The sequence below is a fragment of the Oncorhynchus mykiss genome, chromosome 25 (assembly GCF_057628025.1).
Source record: "Oncorhynchus mykiss isolate SJ-2025 chromosome 25, ASM5762802v1, whole genome shotgun sequence".
In the NCBI taxonomy this organism is placed as follows: domain Eukaryota; kingdom Metazoa; phylum Chordata; class Actinopteri; order Salmoniformes; family Salmonidae; genus Oncorhynchus; species Oncorhynchus mykiss.
Window position 1 is genome coordinate 73,638,478 of NC_143046.1, and position 19,512 is coordinate 73,657,989.

Genomic DNA, 19,512 nt, shown 5'->3' on the forward strand with positions numbered 1-19,512 from the left:
GGACCCATTTTGATATAAAGCTAAAATATTGAATTTGGCCATTACTACTATAGCCCATAGAAACGCATTGAATAACAGATTCTTAAATGTCAAAAATGTATCAAGGTTTTGAGGTGTCTGGCCTATATCTAGGCGATCTAAGAAAGCTCAGTAATTCTTTTTTTGGACACCTATTTAACCCTTATTTTTGTTGGGACAAACCTCCCTCCATTATTCCATTCGTTTTGTATGGGTTACCTTCAGGTGAGTCCCGTGACACTTGTGGGGGTCGAAGAGCAAAACTGAGTGGGGTGATATTAGTTTGTAGCCCAAACGATTCGGATGCTACAGACAGTTTACACATCAGCGTTACGGACTTCAGACGAGTCCAGTGGGACCGCTTGGCCACCTTCCACTGCAGATGCGGAAGGCCGACATGGGCAGATGCGGTGGATTGAGATGCAACAAAAAAAACATCTCTAGCTTAAACTGCAGATTTTTTGTATATGTTACTTAGACTCTTAGGGATTTATTTTTATTGAACCTGTAATTTAACTAGGCAAGTCCGTTAAGAACGAATTGTGCGCCGCCCTATGGGACTCCTGATCATGGCCAGGTGTGATACAGCCCGAGATCAAACCAGGGTCTGTAGTGACTCCTCTAGCATTGAGATGCAGTGCCTTCGAACGCTGAACCACTGGGGATTAATGCACACCCTCACCCTTCACTGATATTTAATTACCCCATTTGGATAATTGCCAGGCCTATGATTTGATGACTCATCTCATTTTAGATAAAAAATATACAGCCCATCGTGTTATACCAGAAGGAGATCACTATCCAGGCAGTTAAGTGGTTGAATGGATTGGTGTGAACACCCTCCATCCTATACCAGATGGTGACACGTTAGCTTGAAACTAATGGCTGTCCTCAAAGTCTAGCAACGATCCTGAGTGGAGCATGCTTCCCTTCCCGGTCAACCCAACGATCCTGAGCGGAGCCTGCTTCCCGTCCAACCCAACGATCCTGAGCGGAGCCTGCTTCCCTTCCCAGTCAACCCAACGATCCTGTGCTTAGCATGCTTCCCTTCCCGGTCAACCCAACGATCCTGCGCTTAGCATGCTTCCCTTCCCGGCCAACCCAACGATCCTGAGCGGAGCATGCTTCCCTTCCCGGCCAACCCAACGATCCTGAGCGGAGCATGCTTCCCTTCCCGGCCAACCCTCTCTACCGCCCACTGCTGCCTACACTCTAGGAACCACTTACAGCAGAGAGAGAGACTAGGATCACCATAGCAACATGTCTTTTTTGGGAACCGTGTTACTCAATGTGGTTATGTTTCATGAGGACTTCTCTCACAAGCTGAGCGATTGGTCGTCGAGAACGTCTGCTTTCACAGAGCGAGAGCGACCGTGGGTTGCCAAGCAACCGCATGCTGGGATGATGGGAGGGAAAGAGAGCGGGAGAATATCTATCTGCTGTTCTGCAGGGCCCTCCGCTCACAAAGCCACAGCATCAGTTGATTTCTCACCCCACCCCCTCAAAGTGATGTAGGGAGGTGTGTTTCAGCTTCTAGTGTTGTAGAGTCAGACCGACTTGACTTCCTCCTTTTCAGAAGTGATGCTTATGCAATGGGACTTGTTTTAATATGCTAAACCCCAGTCATCATTCCTCAACATGCTGCAAAAGCTTCAAGATGGCTACACACGGTTGGCCAATTAGGGAAGCTGTAGACAACCATGGATGAGCATTTCTCTGCCGTGCGTGTGTTCACTGTAGCTGTAGAGTGGTGGGGAACAGAGCGCAGTGACAGGCGCGTGGGAAGAAGAGAGGGGAGGAGAGAGGTTCAGCGTAGCGTGGTGTGCCAGCAGCCCACGCCTCGCTGGCAGACAAGCTGCATGTTGCCCGCTGTGTGTATGTATCAACTGATAAATTCAGCTTCCCTGTTTTAAGGCACACTAGCACTCTCAAACCAAACCCAGGGAAAGAATTCAGAACTGACAAGCAGATATGCTCCCGTAGTTATTTGTGCAAGGTTTTGACCCAAAGGTAACCCTAAAGGGTTAAAGGGGACATTTAATTTACTGGGAGCTAGGAAGGGAACTGACCCATTTCACGGGACCTGTAGGCATCCCACTTCTATCTTCCAACTCAATCCCACCCCCCCACATCATCTCATCCCCTATCCCCAGCCAGTCTATGGTGCTTGGGTGACAGCATGCTCAGCAGACAGCAGAACCTGGAGCTGAGCCTAGCCGAGACTGACTGTGATTGCACCAATCAGATGCGCCCGAGTTGGCTTTCAGCGCTGGAGTAGACTTCACGGACTACTGCCTCCCTCATCTGCTTCCCTCTCTCTCTTTGCCTCCTTCTGCCTCTCTCCATCCTTTCACCCCCCTCTGCATTAACCCAGCCAAGGAGATGAAACTGTCATCCACAATGACAGAGGCGCTTTGTTTTAAAAAACAAACAAATGGGCACCAAACACAGTGAACGATGCAGTCAGAGAAATGAAATGCTTGAGAGGGTTTAGTTCTTGTTCTGGCCTGGTAGAGGTAGGGAAGCTTATTGTTGACCAGACCTCCTAAGACCTGGGCAGTGACTTAAATGGCACCCTAATCCCTATAAAGAGCAGTAATGTTTACCAGAGCCCTGGTGAAAAGTAACACACTATAAAGGGAATAAGGTGCCATTTGGGATGCAGCTCCTGGGTGTGTCACCTTGGTGGTTATGGGTGAATGACCCTGTCACTTGATACAATTGGCTCCTGAATGAACTCTGTGTATGTGCGTACGTGACAGTGTGCTTCGAGGGCCTATTTAATTCATAAATGATTGAAGGTTGCGATCCCTTAACACCCCTCTCATATTCGAGCCGATGGAGCGCACTGGACAATTAAAGCTCTCTCTCTCTTTGTCTATGTCTCCCTCTCTCTGTTGTTCTCTTTTATATCTCCTCTCTCCTGGATGTGAGGCGAGGCGCAGGCAGTGGCCCATGCTAAATCATTATGTAAAGATCTCTGTGTGTTGGTGTCCAGCGGAGCGGAAGAGCATGGTGCATGGTGGGGGAAGGATTGAATAACCATCTCTCTGCTGCTTGACACCTTGCCAATTCTGCTAATGACGATACATACAGTATATAGACTAGGCCTATACTGTATATGCAGTGTGTATGAATGCTTGTGGTAGGAGGGTTTATTTTCAAATAAAATAAAATGTGTTTGTCACATGCTTCGTAAACAACAGGTGTGAACTAATAGTGGAATGCTTACTTATGGGTCCTTCCCAACAATGCAGAGAGAAAGAAAATAGAGAAATAATACGAAAGTAAAACACTTAATAGAAGTAATAATAAATACACAATGAGTAACTAGAACTATTGCTATATGCAAGGGATAACAGTAGCGAGTCGATGTGCAGGGGTCAAAGGTAATTGAGGTAGACATGTATAATAAAGTGACAGAACGTAAACAATAGCTGCATATGTGATGAATCAAAAAAGTACCAATGCAGGGGTCAATGCAGATAGTCTGGGTAGCTATTTGGTTAACTATTTTGCTATTTAGCAGTCTTTTGGCTTGGGAGTAGAAGCTGATCAGGGTCCTGTTGGTTCCAGACTTGTTGCATCTGTACTTCTTGCCATGTGGTAGCAGAGATAACAGTCTATGACTTGGGTGGCTGGAGTCTCTGACAATTTTTAGGGCGTTCCTCTGACACCGCCTGGTATAAAGGTCCTGGGTGGCAGGGAGCTCAGCCCCAGTGATGTATGGATGCCAAGTAGTTGCCATACCAAGTTTTGATGCAGCCAGTCAAGATGCTCTCAATGGTGCAGCTGTATAACTTTTTGAGGATCTGAGGGCCCAAGCCAAATCTCAGCCTCCTGGGAGTCTTTGGACCATGATAGAGTGGTGTGGACACTGAAGAACTTGAAGCTCTCGACCCGATCCACTACAGCCCCGTTGATGTGAATGGGGATGTGCTCTGCCCTCCGTTTCCTGTAGTCCACGATCAGCTCCTTTGTCTTGCTGACTTTGAGCAAGAGGTTGTTGTCCGGGCACCACACTGCCAGAGCTCTGACTTCCTCCCTGTAGGCAGCCTCCTCGTCGTCAGTGATCAGACCAACCACCATCGCGTCTTTGGGAAACTTAATGATGGTGTTGGAGTCGTGCTTGGCCATGCAGTCGTGGGTGAACAGGGAGCACAAGAGGGGACTAAGCACACTCCAGAGGGCCCCGGTGTTCAGGGTCAGTGTGGCAGATGTGTTGTTGCCTACCCACACATCTGGGGGCGTCCCGTCAGGAAGTCCAGGATCCAGTCACATAGGTGTTCCTTTTGTTCAAGTGCAAAAGGGCAGTGTGGAGTGAAATAGAGATTGCATCATCTGTGGATCTGTTCGGTCAGTATGCGAATTGGAGTGGGTCTGTGATGATGGTGTTGATGTGAGCCATGACCAGCCTTTCATAGCATTTCATGGCTACAGATGTGAGTGCTACGGGGCGATAGTCATTTAGACATGTTACCATGGAGTTCTTGGGCACAGAGACTTTGCTAGTCTGCTTGAAACATGTAGATATTACAGACTGGGTCAGGCAGAAGTTGAAAATATCAGTGAAGACACTTGCCAGCTGGTTAGCGCATGCTCTGAGTACACGTCCTGGTAATCCGTCTGGCCCTGCGGGCTTGTGAATGTTAACCTGTTTAAAGGTCTTACTCACATCGGCTACGGAGAGCGTGATCACACAGTCATCTGGAACAGTTGGTGCTCTTATGCATTGTTCAGTGTTGCTTGCCTCGAAACGAGAATAGAAGGCATTTAGCTCATCTGGTAGGCTCAAGTCATTGGGCAGCTCGTGGCTGGGTTTCCCTTTGTAATCCGTTATAGTTTGCAAGCCCTGCCACATCTGACGAGTGTCAGAGCCGGTGTAGTGAGATTCGATCTTAGTCATGTTTTGACGCTTTGCCTGTTTGATGGTTGTTCGGAGGGTATAGTGGGATTTCTTATAAGCGTCTGGGTTAGTGTCCTCCTTGAAAGCGGCAGCTCTAGCCTTTGTGTCTCTGTTTGAGGAGTAAAAGTGATCTAGAGTTTTTTTCGCCTCTAGTTGCACAGGTGACATGCTGGTAGAAATGAGGTAAAATGGATTTCAGTTTTCCTGCATTTAAGTCACCGGCCACTAGGAGCGCTGCCTCTGAATGAGCACTTTCCTGTTTGCTTATGGCCCTGTACAGCTCATTGAGTGCGGTTTTAGTGCCAGAATCGGTTTGTGGTGGTAAATAGACAGCTACGAAAAATATAGCTGAGAATTGTTTGTAAATAGTATGATCTACAGCTTATCATGAGGTATTCTAACACAGGCGAGCAGAACTTAGAGACTTAATATTAGAGTCTGCGCACCAGCTGTTGTTATTAAAGAGACACACACTACACCCCAGGAGCCCCCAGGTGGTGAGGGTAGGCAACAACATCTCCCCCCCGCTGATCCTCAACACTGGGGCCCCACAAGGGTGCGTTCTGAGCCCTCTCCTGTACTCCCTGTTCACCCACGACTGCGTGGCCACGCACGCCTCCAACTCAATCATCAAGTTTGCGGACGACACAACAGTGGTAGGCTTGATTACCAACAACGATGAGACGGCCTACAGGGAGGAGGTGAGGGCCCTCGGAGTGTGGTGTCAGGAAAATAACCTCACACTCAACGTCAACAAAACTAAGGAGATGATTGTGGACTTCAGGAAACAGCAGAGGGAACACCCCCCTATCCACATCGATGGAACAGTAGTGGAGAGGGTAGCAAGTTTTAAGTTCCTCGGCATACACATCACAGACAAACTGAATTGGTCCACTCACACAGACAGCATTGTGAAGAAGGCGCAGCAGCGCCTCTTCAACCTCAGGAGGCTGAAGAAATTCGGCTTGTCACCAAAAGCACTCACAAACTTCTACAGATGCACAATCGAGAGCATCCTGTCGGGCTGTATCACCGCCTGGTACGGCAACTGCTCCGCCCTCAACCGTAAGGCTCTCCAGAGGGTAGTGAGGTCTGCACAACGCATCACCGGGGGCAAACTACCTGCCCTCCAGGACACCTACACCACCCGATGTCACAGGAAGGCCATAAAAATCATCAAGGACATCAACCACCCGAGCCACTGCCTGTTCACCCCGCTATCATCCAGAAGGCGAGGTCAGTACAGGTGCATCAAAGCTGGGACCGAGAGACTCAAGGCCATCAGACTGTTAAACAGCCACCACTAACATTGAGTGGCTGCTGCCAACACACTGACACTGACTCAACTCCAGCCACTTTAATAATGGGAATTGATGGGAAATGATGTAAATATATCACTAGCCACTTTAAACAATGCTACCTTATATAATGTTACTTACCCTACATTATTCATCTCATATGCATACGTATATACTGTACTCTATATCATCGACTGTATTCTTAAGTAATACATGTATCACTAGCCACTTTAACTATGCCACTTTGTTTACATACTCATCTCATATGTATATACTGTACTCGATACCATCTACTGTATCTTGCCAATGCTGCTCTGTACCATCACTCATTCATATATCCTTATGTACATATTCTTTATCCCCTTACACTGTGTACAAGAGAGTAGTTTTGGAATTGTTAGTTAGACTTGTTATTACTGCATTGTCGGAACTAGAAGCACAAGCATTTCGCTACACTCGCATTAACATCTGCTAACCATGTGTATGTGACAAATAAAATTTGATTTGATTTGATTACCCAAAGCTGCCTGTTCTGTCCTGCAGTCACATAGAAAAACAAGCTAGAATATTATCCATGTCCTTATTCAAACAAGTTTCTGAGAAACATAGTACATAACAGTTCTTCAGGTCCCGTTGATAAGATCTCGAATGGAGCTAGTCCAATTTGTTCTCCAGTGATTGTTCATTCACCAATAGAACAGAGGGTAGAGGCAGTTTATTTACTCGCCACTGTAGTTTAATCAGGGTACACGCACTTCGGCCTCTATAGTGCTATCTCTTTCTCTTCCAAGTGTCAGGGATAGGACCTGGTCTGGGGTGAGCACTATACCCTGCGCTGTTCTGGGGTGAGCAGATTGTCCTGCGCTGTTCTGGGGTGAGCAGATTGTCCTGCGCTGTTCTGGGGTGAGCAGATTGTCCTGCAATTTTCTGGGGTGAGCAGATTGTCCTGCGCTGTCCTGGGGTGAGCAGATTGTCCTGCTCTGTCCTGGGGTGAGCAGATTGTCCTGCGCTGTCCTGGGGTGAGCAGATTGTCCTGGGGTGAGCAGATTGTCCTGCGCTGTCCTGGGGTGAGCAGATTGTCCTGCGCTGTCCTGGGGTGAGCAGATTGTCCTGCGCTGTTCTGGGGTGAGCACTATGCCCTGCGCTGTTCTGGGGTGAGCACTATGCCCTGCGCTGTTCTGGGGTGAGCACTATGCCCTGCGCTGTTCTGGGGTGAGCACTATGCCCTGCTCTGTTCTGGGGTGAGCACTATGCCCTGTGCGCCACCTCATTGAACTAGAAATCTTCATCCAAATCAAGCTTAGTGATCGCTGTTATGATGCCCAGAAGCTCCTTTCGGTCATAGGAAATTATGTCGGAAACATAATGTACAAAAACAAGTTTAAGTCAGAGCAAAGAAACAGACAAATTGCAGAATTGGTCAGGAGCTGTAAAATGGCCGCTATTCCTTTGCCCTTCCAGTCTCCAAAGTGCCCTTTTTGCTGGTAGTATCACCCCCCCTGTTTATTTCTGTAGCCTATCTTGCATTTTGTAAATGCATTACCATTTATGGCTGTGTGCATGTTTGCGTTTGCACACGTGCATGTGAGTACGCAGGGGTCTCAAGTTTTGTACCACTCCTTTTTAGGGGTCCGGGGTCAAAACGTTTGCAAACCACTGGGATACATAGTGGCAACACATAGACTTGGGTTGGATATAGTAATGGTAGGCTACAATATTCAATTTTCACTAGAATTGTGTTGGTCATTCTTAATAAATGCAGCATTTATTCCAGTTAAAAAGTTTTGCAAAATACTTTACTCATCAGATTGGGCTGCCCCCCCTCCCCCCTTTTATAATAATTTCTCAAGGAGTCTGTGACTCGATAACCTATAGGAGTCGGGCAGAGTTTAGATTGCTTAAGGAACATCCTAACCGACTCTTCCATGTTGGGACAAACCCTCCCTGGATTATTCATAGAAACAAGGATAAATCTTGTGTGGCAGAGAGCCAGCCACTTGGTTCCCACTATATGGCCAAGCTGGGAAGTGGAAAACAATGGTTGTTGTGTAGTGCACAAACACACAGCGACAGCCAAGTCATTAGAACCAACAGAGACAGAGTATTTAGAGGTTCTATATAATTCAGCTGGCCAGTAACCTGTCCATTTCTTGGAGTTACGTGTAGCCAGTCAGTCAGTCCAGGAAAGGCTGCTGCTTAGATTCCAGTGGAAGGAGTAGGGGCCTGTTGGATGAGTGACAGCCAACCTCCCTCCCAGGGTTAAATTAAGCCTGGTGGAGAGACATTAATATTTTACATGTAGGGTAGAGGTGCACAGTGCAGTGGGGGCAGTAAGGGAAGAGGTGTGTGAGCAGCAGTGCATAGTCAACAAGATCTCACGGTTTGACTTCAGTATTCAACGTTTGTCTGGTGGGGGGGGAATAAATGTCAAATTTCGATGGTTAAGTTTAGGCATTCATTCCGAGTGGTTAAGGTAAGGGTTATATGTTCGGGATAGGGTTAAAACCACCCAAAATATAAACAAGTGCCTAGCACAGGAATTGAACACACAACCCTTGGAGCTGGAGCTCGTGGTTTATGCCCATCCACAACACCCTAGCAAGCCGACAGGGCCTACTTGACAGGTAATAACGCTCAACATTGCCCCTTGAATGCATTTCCTGACGTCCTGGGGACCTGGATGAACGATGAATAGCGTCTTGGATCTCGAGTGACCTGGCTGCCACACAGGGTTGGGTAGGGGACTTTCGAAATGTAATCCGTTTCAGTTACTAGTAAGCTGACCACATTTTTTGGGATGACCAAAACTCAGAAACGTAATCTGATTACTTTCTGTTACTTTTGGATTACTTTCCCCTTAACATGCATTAGAAGAAGACAAAAAGGATCCATCAAACGCATTTGGTGTGTCATCATAGTGCTCTCTGACTTGTGGTCAGACTCGCTCAGGTGGAACAAACCTAAATTTGAGCCTTTTATCAATGCTGAATTTAATGTAATTGAGAAGACGCCATAATGTATTTCTTTTGCAAACGTACTATAAATAATCTAGTTTTTCAAAAGTATCTGTAATCCTGGTTACGGAACTGATTACTGTTAGTTTTTTTTGTAATCAGATTACAGTCAGGGATTATTGTTGTATCACAGCTGCAGGAGATGTTATAAGAGCTACAACACACAGCCACACTCACACCAAAGACACAAAATGCCAGCTGTCGGACAAATATTTAACACCGCAAAACACAGCAAGATTTTACTGTACATATTGCAACAAAACACCTGCAGGCTGTTCTATACAGGACCTTTACTGCACACATGCAGTGGCTAAAACGACTGCAAGCTATTTTATAGACACAGCACATTTACTGAGCAACTTCAGTTCATATGTTGACCACAAAATAAGTGCAAGCTATCAACACGTGGTAGAACAAAACCTGAGTTTTACATGCAGAAACCCATTCCTTAGGGCCATACACCAGGCCTAACTGTATCATCCATTATTAACACCATGAAAACTAGGACAAACAGGGTACACTCAGTCTTCCTTTTTTGAAGTTAATCTCTGATTAACAAATTGCATGTAGTTAGCCTGAGCCGAGCTGCTAGGGGCAAAATGGGTAAAGTCATTCTCCTTTTCTATCTCGTAAACTCTCTAGTTCATCAGTCTCCCTCATACTGAATGATGTATTTGATTAACAAATTAGCTACTCTGTGCCGACTTGAGAGGGGGCATGAGTTTGCTGGGGTTGCAAAGTACGTTACATTAGTGATCCTCAGTGGAGAGCAGCAGATACATTATTTAATTTCTAACAATAAGAAGGATTGAAGAGGCTCATGGGAAATTAAAGGGATCCTGCTCCAGAGACAGGAAACAGGTTCCTCCTATTTCCCTATTCTCATAACTGTCCACTACTGTAGCTGTCTGTTTTTTTCTGACTCCGCCCAACTCTTTGACCTCTGACCCCTGAGCACGGGTTCCATCTCTTGTCAGCCAACGTACGCACACACGCACATCACTGCCACACTGCATGACTTCATGTCATGAGAATGATGATGGTGGGTGGGAGGGAGGGAAGGAAGGAGGTTGACTAACTGCATGTAGACACACGAATTTAGACTAACTGATCATAGATCAGGGAGAGAGAGAGGGCAAATTTCAGGAATACCAGCTGACAGCTTTATTTAACACCACCTGCTCCGCCTGCCACGCCCCTGCACATGCACATAGCCCTGTCCCTCCTCAACATGCCCCCCCCCCCCCTCCCAACACACCCCTTTACCCTGCCCTCCCACCCCACTACGACCACACCAAAATGGGTCAGCCTGATGAGGGAAACTAGGGTTGGGGTTAGGTTGCAGCTTCTGGAAGACATGATACATCGCGTATGTCATGTAAGTTGATCCTAACTCGGGTAGGGACATTCTAATGCCATTCCAGAGTTAGGGTTAGCTTCATGTCCACATCCGGCTCAACCATAACCCTAGAACGGTATTACAATGTCCCTACACTAGCTAGGTACAACTTACATGATGGAGCATGTCTTCCGGAAGCTATAGTACCTGGAATGAGCAGCCCAGCCATGTAGGCAGCCAAGGAACGTCAGAATACTATGGAGCAGTGGAGCATCAGAGTTTCGGTCTATCTGATCAGCTTTCTTCCTTGTTCTCTCTACTCTAGTTTGTATTTTTTTCTGCTCTCTCTCTTTTCTCTGTCTGCTTTGATAGGATTCCCTAGCCACCCTCCCTCCCTGCCCTCTCTTCCTCCTTCTCCTCCCTCCCTCCCTCTCCTCCCTGCCCTCTCCTCCTCCTCCCTCTCCTCCTCCCTCTCCTCCCTCCCCCTACTCCTCCATCTGCTCATCCCCTCCCCTGTCCCTCGGCGTCCATCCGGGTTAGGCACAAGGGCTTGCGTCGCTCCACATCAACAATCCCACATATGCCTGGAGAGTGGTCCCACACCCAACAGATGTGGAATCAGATGGGGCTCAGATGGGTCCATCCAAAAACCACACAGATAGCCATAGACTACAGGCCCCTGTCATAATCACTGGCAAACCAATAACCCTGACAGATTCATCAACTCCAACCACATCATCAAGACCACCCAGCAGAGACTGTCATTTTTAAGGCAACTGAAAAGCACAGGGTTAAACAACAGCTGCTGGTTCAGTTTTACACAGCCATCATACAGAGCATTCTCACATCATCCATTACAGTTTGGTATGGGAACACGGACCGTCACACTGAGAAGAGACTAGAGAGGGTTGTGTCTGAGAGGTCTGAGAGACTAGAGAGGTCACTGGCTGGGACCTTCCCTCTGTGAGTTCTCTGTATCCCCCCCATCCCCATCCCCCATAACTGCTCCAGGGATCCCACACTTTATGGACTTATGGACTCTATGGATCGTTGATATTTATGTGGCGATGCTGTTCTTGTGGCTTGGCATGAATCAGTGACTAAACTCTGTACACGTTAAATTCATGTGGGTGAATATTTGTTGTATGAGGTGAGGCTGGGGTATATATGTGTATTAGTCACGTCAGGGCTACCATGCTGTACCGTAAACACACACCACCAACACTGGTTGCATGGCAATAAAGTGTCTTGTATCTTGTAACATATATGAGTGTCAGTGTCCTTAACTCACTTCTACAATAATAAAACGTCTGACCGCAATATACAAGTGTACAAGCACAGGCATACCAATTGATGGACCATATTAAAATGTAATGAACAATTCATTACTTTTCTGACATAAATTTTCTTGCACTGCAGAAAGAAGAGAGACTGAAGCTACAGGAAATGACTGAAGCTACAGGAACAAGTAGGGAAGTCACAGGAAAAGGCTGTGAAGCTACAGGAAAAGCTCAAAGACCAAACATAAAGTACATATATCCAGTACATCTCAATGTCTGTCATCAGTCTCCAGAGGTGGAAGGGCAAGTAAGGATGTGACTATATAAGCGGATTCAGGGTTGGTTGGTGTGAAAAGCTCATGGCCCCCAGGCCTGTCCTCAGGGGGAAACATGAAAGCTGGACTTGGTAGTCAGGGCTTTGGCACACACGCAAGCACAGACTCCCCCCTCACGCTCCCTCTCCCAGGCCAGGTCAGGGCAGTGTGTGTAGCCCAGGCCTCCCTGATGAGGCAGGTGGACCAGCCAGCAGGGCCGGCACGTCAATGGACGTTACGTCAGCACCGTCACACACAGCGTACTAATCCCCCGATGACAGAGGCAGCGGCCACCGGGGCCAGCTCCAGGGGCCATGAACTCTGGGGGATCTATGGTCACTCACGAACACTGTCTCTCTCTCACACACACAGACCCAAGCGCACGCACGCACGCACACACACACAAACACACAGTGTTCCCAAACTAAGTGGTAGGCAGGGGATCGCCCTCCAAAAAAAGGAACTCAGTTCGGCTCTAAACTTACTCTTGAAAGTTGTAATAGTGGAACGCACATTAGGTACTGCATTATCAGTTCCTCTTGTCATGTTAGTCATTGAATACCTTAGAGAGCTGTTTATAACTTATAAGAACTGTCCAGATCAACTAGCCCATATGCGCATTTGCGTACACAAAAGCACAAACAGTATGCCTGCGGTGTTTACCTTCCGCTCTAATCTAAACAAGGGGCAACACACATCAGCAACTAGCACACACAAACACTGCTCTGTGGTCAACAGGGCACAATATCTATTATCACCTAAAAGAAGAGGCTGCCAACTCAGGTGGACATTTTCCAAACTAGATAACTGTAATTTACTGGTAATTAAGTTGGCCTAATAATTAACCTGGTTTTCATTTAACTTTCATTCTGAGAAAAGTATAGTTGTCCATCCGGGAGTGATGTTGCTAGGCAACCACTTTGTCAAATATCTCAGAAAGCAGCACTTAAGGGAGGTGAGAGAGAGAGACAGAGAGAAAGAGAGAGTGGGAGAGAAAGAAAAGAGAGAGAAGGATAGAGAACGAAAGAGTGTGTGTATATATATATATATATATATATATATATATATATATATATATATATATATATATATATAAATAGAGAGAGAGAGAGAGAGCGAGAGAGAGAGAGGGGTCTCTCATGGATACTCCTGGTTTTGCAGCTAGCTGCTCTGAGAAGCCCAGATAGAAAAGGTCTATTAATACTTGGCTCAGCTCTATTCTTAGTTCACCTCTGGCTTCACACGGAGATTATATTAGAGCCTGGCTTTTATTCTCCCAAAACCCACAAACTGTCCATCTGTTGTTAGCTAGCTCCTCTCTCCACCATTTCACAGGCCACAAATCATAAAACACATTTTCTCTGTAGTCTATACTTTGATGTACTTTTATATTTCAATCTACATGCAATCGTCTAAATGCTTGTTTGTTTATATTTCATATTGGTTTTATCCATATCACTAACTAGGATAGGGACATTGTAATACCAGTATTGATGGCAATAGTGAAATGTTGAGGCATCAGTACAATACTGCTACACTACTGTGGTCCCAAGCCGAGATTATGCACATTGTACACATCCACATGCGCACACTCACGCACGCACGCACGCGCGCACACACACACACACACCGTTCTGACCATTGAGACATTTACTCAAAGGCAGTATGGGGTTCACAGGAGAGAACATACTGATCAGAAATGCCCTTTCAACACAGTTATGGGATCTGAGCAGTAGGCTATCAGTGACACACAGTACTAGCACTGCTATGGCTGAGCTCACTCACACACACCATCTGCTCCTCATGAAGATAAACTGTACAAGGCCATTTCCCTGTTGAACCATTTTGTGAAGACGGTTAATATTACAAGGCCAAGACTATGCCCCTTTGATTGTCACTCAATTACAGTACATACTGTAGGGAGCTTTATAACCAAAGAAAAGATAAGAGAGAACAAGAAGAAAGAGGGAGAAGAGAGAACAAGAAGAGAGGGAGAAGAAAGAACAAGAGAGAGGGAGACGAGAGAGGGAGAAGAGAAAACAAGAAGAGAGGGAGAAGAGAGAACAAGAAGAGAGAGGGAGAAGAAAGAAGAAGAAGAGGGAGAAGAGAGAACAAGAAGAGAGGGAGAAGAGAGAACAAGAAGAGAGGGAGAAGAGAGAACAAGAAGAGAGAGGGAGAAGAGAGAACAAGAAGAGAGAGGGAGAAGAGAGAACAAGAAGAGAGAGGGAGAAGAGAGAACAAGAAGAGGGAGAAGAGAGAACAAGAAGAGAGGGAGAAGAGAGAACAAGAAGGGAGCGGGAGAAGAGAGAGGAAGAAGAGAGAACAAGAAGAGAGAACAAGAAGAGAGGGAGAAGAAAGAACAAGAGAGAGGGAGACGAGAGAGGGAGAAGAGAGAACAAGAGAGAGGGAGAAGAGGGAGAAGAGAGAACAAGAATAGAGGGAGAAGAGAACAAGAAGAGAGAACATGGAGAGAACAAGGAGAGGGAGAAGATAACAAGTAGAGAGAGGGATAAGACAGAACAAGAAGAGAGAGGGAGAAGAGAGAACATGGAGAGAGATGGAGAAAAGAGAACAAGAAGAGAGGGAGAAGAGAGAACAAGAAGAGAGGGAGAAGAGAGAACAAGAAGAGAGGGAGAAGAAAGAACAAGAGAGAGGGAGACGAGAGAGGGAGAAGAGAGAACAAGAAGAGAGGGGCCTCTGTGGGAATATTTTAGCAGCTTGAAGATTGATTCCATAATTGTGTCAGGACATTGATCATGTTTAATTTAGTGAAGCCTGCAGGCAACGCTCTCTGCAGGTAAACACACACACAGACAGCAAATCAATTACTTTGACGACCTTCACAAGGACATCACTTGTTTCGACAGACAGGATCTCAATGTCTTTATTACAGCTTGACACAGAACATCACCATAAAACAGAAAGTAGCTTCTCGTACACTAGATAAAAGCTCTTGATGTAAGACAGCCTACTGTCAGTGTCAAGGGCAGGTTTAGCTTTTGTGTGATCAAATCTAGTTTATTTTCAGCAGCCAGGATGTGTTGTTGCTGTGATCTAACCATTAGTGTGTTTATGAGGGGGTAGTAGAAACAGAAACAGACGGCCATGGAGTGATCACGAGACAGCTGCCAAGTCCCGCGAGCTGCCCACTCCCTATCTCAGGGTGCCGCTGGCACCTCCAACACAGCACCAACCCCTGCCAAAACATACTAGACCCCTCCAGTCCCTCTCTTCATGCAGACCTGGCCCTCTGAGATCACCAACAAGCAAACAGAGGAGGACCAATGTGGAGGAGCGGTGGTGGTAAGTTGCTCCATACATACAGATGGGAATTCCCAAGATGGTACACATACAGAGCACACCATCTCAAGGCCCTGGTGCACACAAACACCCATAAATCACTATGATGTGTAGCTCTAACATTCCACAAACATCACATGATGAGAGATTATTCAGAGACATATATAGAGATATACAGTACATTATGACTGTGGATATACTATGACCCTGTGTGTGACATATTTCAATGTGATTTCCTCAGTCTTTCATGACAGATTTCTCCATTCAGGGTAATTGGAACAGACTTCTCTCTTTCTAAGTATCTGTAATGAACGTATTCCAGCGGGTTTGTATGTAGAGCAGCCTGTCACTGTGCACTGTTAACCCAGTTCACTACAGTGTAGCCATGGAGCAATGTGATTTGTTTCGCGTGCCACTGCCACAGTGTGGAACGCTGTGATTGGCTGGCAAACCCACGAGACTGAGCAGTGGTGCACTAGGACTACAAGAAATCACTGTGATTGGTTGAGACGTAATGCAGCAGAGCGTGGAAGGGCTGTGATTGGTGGGTAGGCAGTTCAGATAGAGGTAGTTGGCAGGTGACCAGGTCAGGGACAGACGATGGAGGGAGTGATGTGTTTGAGTGCGTTAGTACGAGTGTAGATGCATGCTTGTGTGTGTGTGTGTGTGTGTGTGTGTGTGTGTGTGTGTGTGTGTGTGTGTGTGTGTGTGTGTGTGTGTGTGTGTGTGTGTGTGTGTGTGAGTGTGTGTGTGTTTGCGTGCATATGTTGTGCATGCGTGAGTGTGTGTAATTGGCTGTGTGGCTGGACGAGACCGCCATTACGCATTAGCGCTGGTCCAGCAGATTGGCAGGCAGGGAGGGAGGCGGACAGTGGCTGCTGACAGAAACAGATGAGCTAAGCAGAAGTGGTGTGGACTGGACTGCAGTGTGGGAAGAGTAGGGGTGTGTGTGTGTTGCAGGTCTGGGGTTCAGGGGGGAGGAGAAGTGTAAGGTTGAAGTGTCACTCCCCATCCCTAGCAGCAGTGACCTGTGGGGGTAGGAGGTGGTGAGCATTAGGGGTGGGCACTGCAGCAGAGCCTCTCATTCTGTCAGTCTCTCTCTCTTCCCTAACCTCTCCCCTCTCCCTGTCACTGTCTCTCTCCTTCCCTGTGTGTTTCTAGGTTGTTACTTCAGCCTAAACCCAAGGTCACTAGCCACTGGGCACACCACGTCACTACTCTTAGTTCCTCCTTTCCTTCTTAGAGAGAAACGAACAGATGATAAAACAGGAGTGTCCAGCTCAACCACAATTGCTTGTGTGAGTCTTCCTCATACCAGCCAGACAGCTGATAAGGGAACTATGAGAGACAGAGAGAGAGAACTGAACTGCTTCCAACCCTGGTATGTGGAAGAGGGAGAGGGGGAAAAGGTTGAGGACATTAGGAGGGAGGACATTGTCACATTGCTGTGACAGACAGGGACATGGCAAGACCAGCCTGTGAGGAGAGGACAGTGGTACAAAATGTCCTGTCTGTATGGCTCCTGCTGTCTTTTTATTTATCCCTAGGCAAGTCAGTTAAGAACAAATTCTTATTTTCAATGACGGCCTAGTGCCTGTTCAGGGGCAGAATGACAGATTTGTCAGCTCGGGGATTTGAACTTGCAACCTTCCGGTTACTAGTCCAATGCTCTAACCACTACGCTACCCTGCCGCCCCTTGAGCCAGACAACTGATTAAATTTCAGAGTGTGAGTTGAGCTGTGAAGTGACTGGTTTTGAAGTCACAGGTGATTCAGGGCAGACAGGAGTGTTGCACTTCTCCGTGTGTGTGTGTGTGTGTGTGTGTATGTGCGTGTCACCGTCTCAGATTTCAGCAAACAGCCTGGCGGTGGGGTCTCCCAGAGGCCTTGGCGCTGTAATAACGCTGCTGTTCTCACCGTCACCACAGCTCTCGCTCTCTTTCTATGTTTTTAATAACCTGCTCAATCACTTCTATAAATGTTCAATTACAGAACACAGCCCCGTCATTCCCCTGGAGATTTACCACATGGCTCGCGCCATATAGCCAAGTCGAGCATGGCGGGGAACTCTAATTTCGTTCAAGGCAGGGCTGTTGTGCATTAAATGATCCCCTTCCCTCCTCCTTTCTCCTGTCAGCCCTTCTCTTTTTATAACCCTCCCTAGTTAATTTATTTTCCTCCTCTGTTGTTGTTTTCTGGAGGTGATTCCCCTTCTTCTCCCTCACTCCTTTTAATATGTTTGAGTTTTGAACTCCTGGAATGCCTTCATCAATGTTTGTTGTTCTTTTTAACAACTTAGAACAAGGTGCACACACACACACACACACACACACACACAGAGACACAGACACAGACACAGACACACACACACACAGACACACACACACACACACACACACACACACACACACACACACACACAGACCAGCAACAAGGCAGAGAGACCCGGAACTCATCCAATATTCATGAATGGCGATGAAGCTTCTCTTCTTGAGATGAAAAAGTGGAAGAGAAAAGATAAGGGGAAATTAAAGGAGAGGGAAGACAAGAAACTCACCCTGCAGTCATCATCTAACACTATCCCCATTCTGGACTGACTGAATTTTCCAGACAGCTCTCATCTTTCTAGTAGAGAACAGATTACAGAAATGCTGCCACTGTATCTCCCTAGTCTTCTTATTCCAGCAACACAGCACAACACTGAAGCCCTGGAAATGTCTTGCATCGCTAGATGTTACTGTATCAAGTGAAACTAGTGGTGTAGTGCTCTCTGATGCAATTCAAATGGCAAGGCATGCTGATACATACCTGTGTCTCTGACAGATACCTAATCACATTACACTGTATTTATTCCAATCACTTTTTATTGACATCACTATACAGTTTGTCCAGTTGTTTATACAGGGTTGTGTGCTATAGGCCCAGACAGACAGGCTCTGTCTCAATGCTGCCTTGGTTGGACCATATTAAACCAGAGGCCTGTGGCATACTGGCCATTCACAAAGGGACATGCCATGCAGGCTCCCATTGCAGTTGCTAGGTAGATCCTGCATTCAGAGAGGTTCTACAGCAGACTAAAACCATGTATATATGACCCTATATCTGAACTGAAACAGTCACATCCTCTCTACTTTTATTTCAACTTACTCAAAGAAAATGTATGTTCCATCTCAGCAACGTCATTCACTGTAAAATATCATTTAAACATCTAAAATAATAAACATCTCATAATTCAGCCAGTCAGAAATAATAATAACAATAATAATAATTTGCACTTGTAATCAAAGATAATGTGAAAAACTAAAAAATGATGTTTATCTTTTTGGACTTGGACAGAAAGAAAACAGAAATAGACAAAACATGAAGTCTTTCAGAATCACCGTTTTTGTCTTTCACGTTATTGAGCTTGTGACTAACTAACTGATCTAAGGTTACAGTGACTGAAATAATAACCACATCTGATGACGTTTAGAAAAGAGGAGCTCATTTCAAACATACAGCAGGATCACCCGTTTTTGTCTTTCACGTTATTGAGCTTGTGACTAACTAACTGATCTAAGGTTACAGTGACTGAAATAATAACCACATCTGATGACGTTTAGAAAAGAGGAGCTCATTTCAAACATACAGCAGGATCACCCGTTTTTGTCTTTCACGTTATTGAGCTTGTGACTAACTAACTGATCTAAGGTTACAGTGACTGAAATAATAACCACATCTGATGACGTTTAGAAAAGAGGAGCTCATTTCAAACATACAGCAGGATCACCCGTTTTTGTCTTTCACGTTATTGAGCTTGTGACTAACTAACTGATCTAAGGTTACAGTGACTGAAATAATAACCACATCTGATGACGTTTAGAAAAGAGGAGCTCATTTCAAACATACAGCAGGATCACCCGTTTTTGCACGGTTGCACGGTTTGGGATGCAGAGTAAAAGAAAGAGAACACAACCTCACGACAAGCGTGTGTGTAACTCCTCCCCCACTCAGAGTGTGGGATATCATGTCAACTATAGTTTCACCATAAAATATACATCTTT

General features: G+C 46.2%; 1 protein-coding gene across 1 annotated transcript; it reads left to right on the forward strand.

The window, feature by feature from the left end:
* The first annotated feature begins 3,730 nt into the window (after positions 1-3,730).
* LOC118944371 (uncharacterized) lies at positions 3,731-12,120 on the forward strand. The gene is made up of 2 exons (XM_090221057.1): positions 3,731-6,160; positions 11,995-12,120. Exons 1-2 carry the CDS (start codon positions 5,692-5,694, stop codon positions 12,027-12,029), a joined length of 504 nt encoding a protein of 167 aa, XP_090077183.1. The 5' UTR covers positions 3,731-5,691; the 3' UTR covers positions 12,030-12,120.
* The last annotated feature ends 7,392 nt before the right edge of the window (positions 12,121-19,512 follow it).

Coding starts and splice junctions, on each gene's coding strand:
- LOC118944371 (XM_090221057.1), top strand. CDS start 5,692: ATGATTGTGGACTTCAGGAAACAGCAGAGGGAACACCCCCCTATCCAC. Junction 6,161..11,994: donor GCTATCATCCAGAAGGCGAG/GTCAGTACAGGT, acceptor CTTGCACTGCAG/AAAGAAGAGAGACTGAAGCT.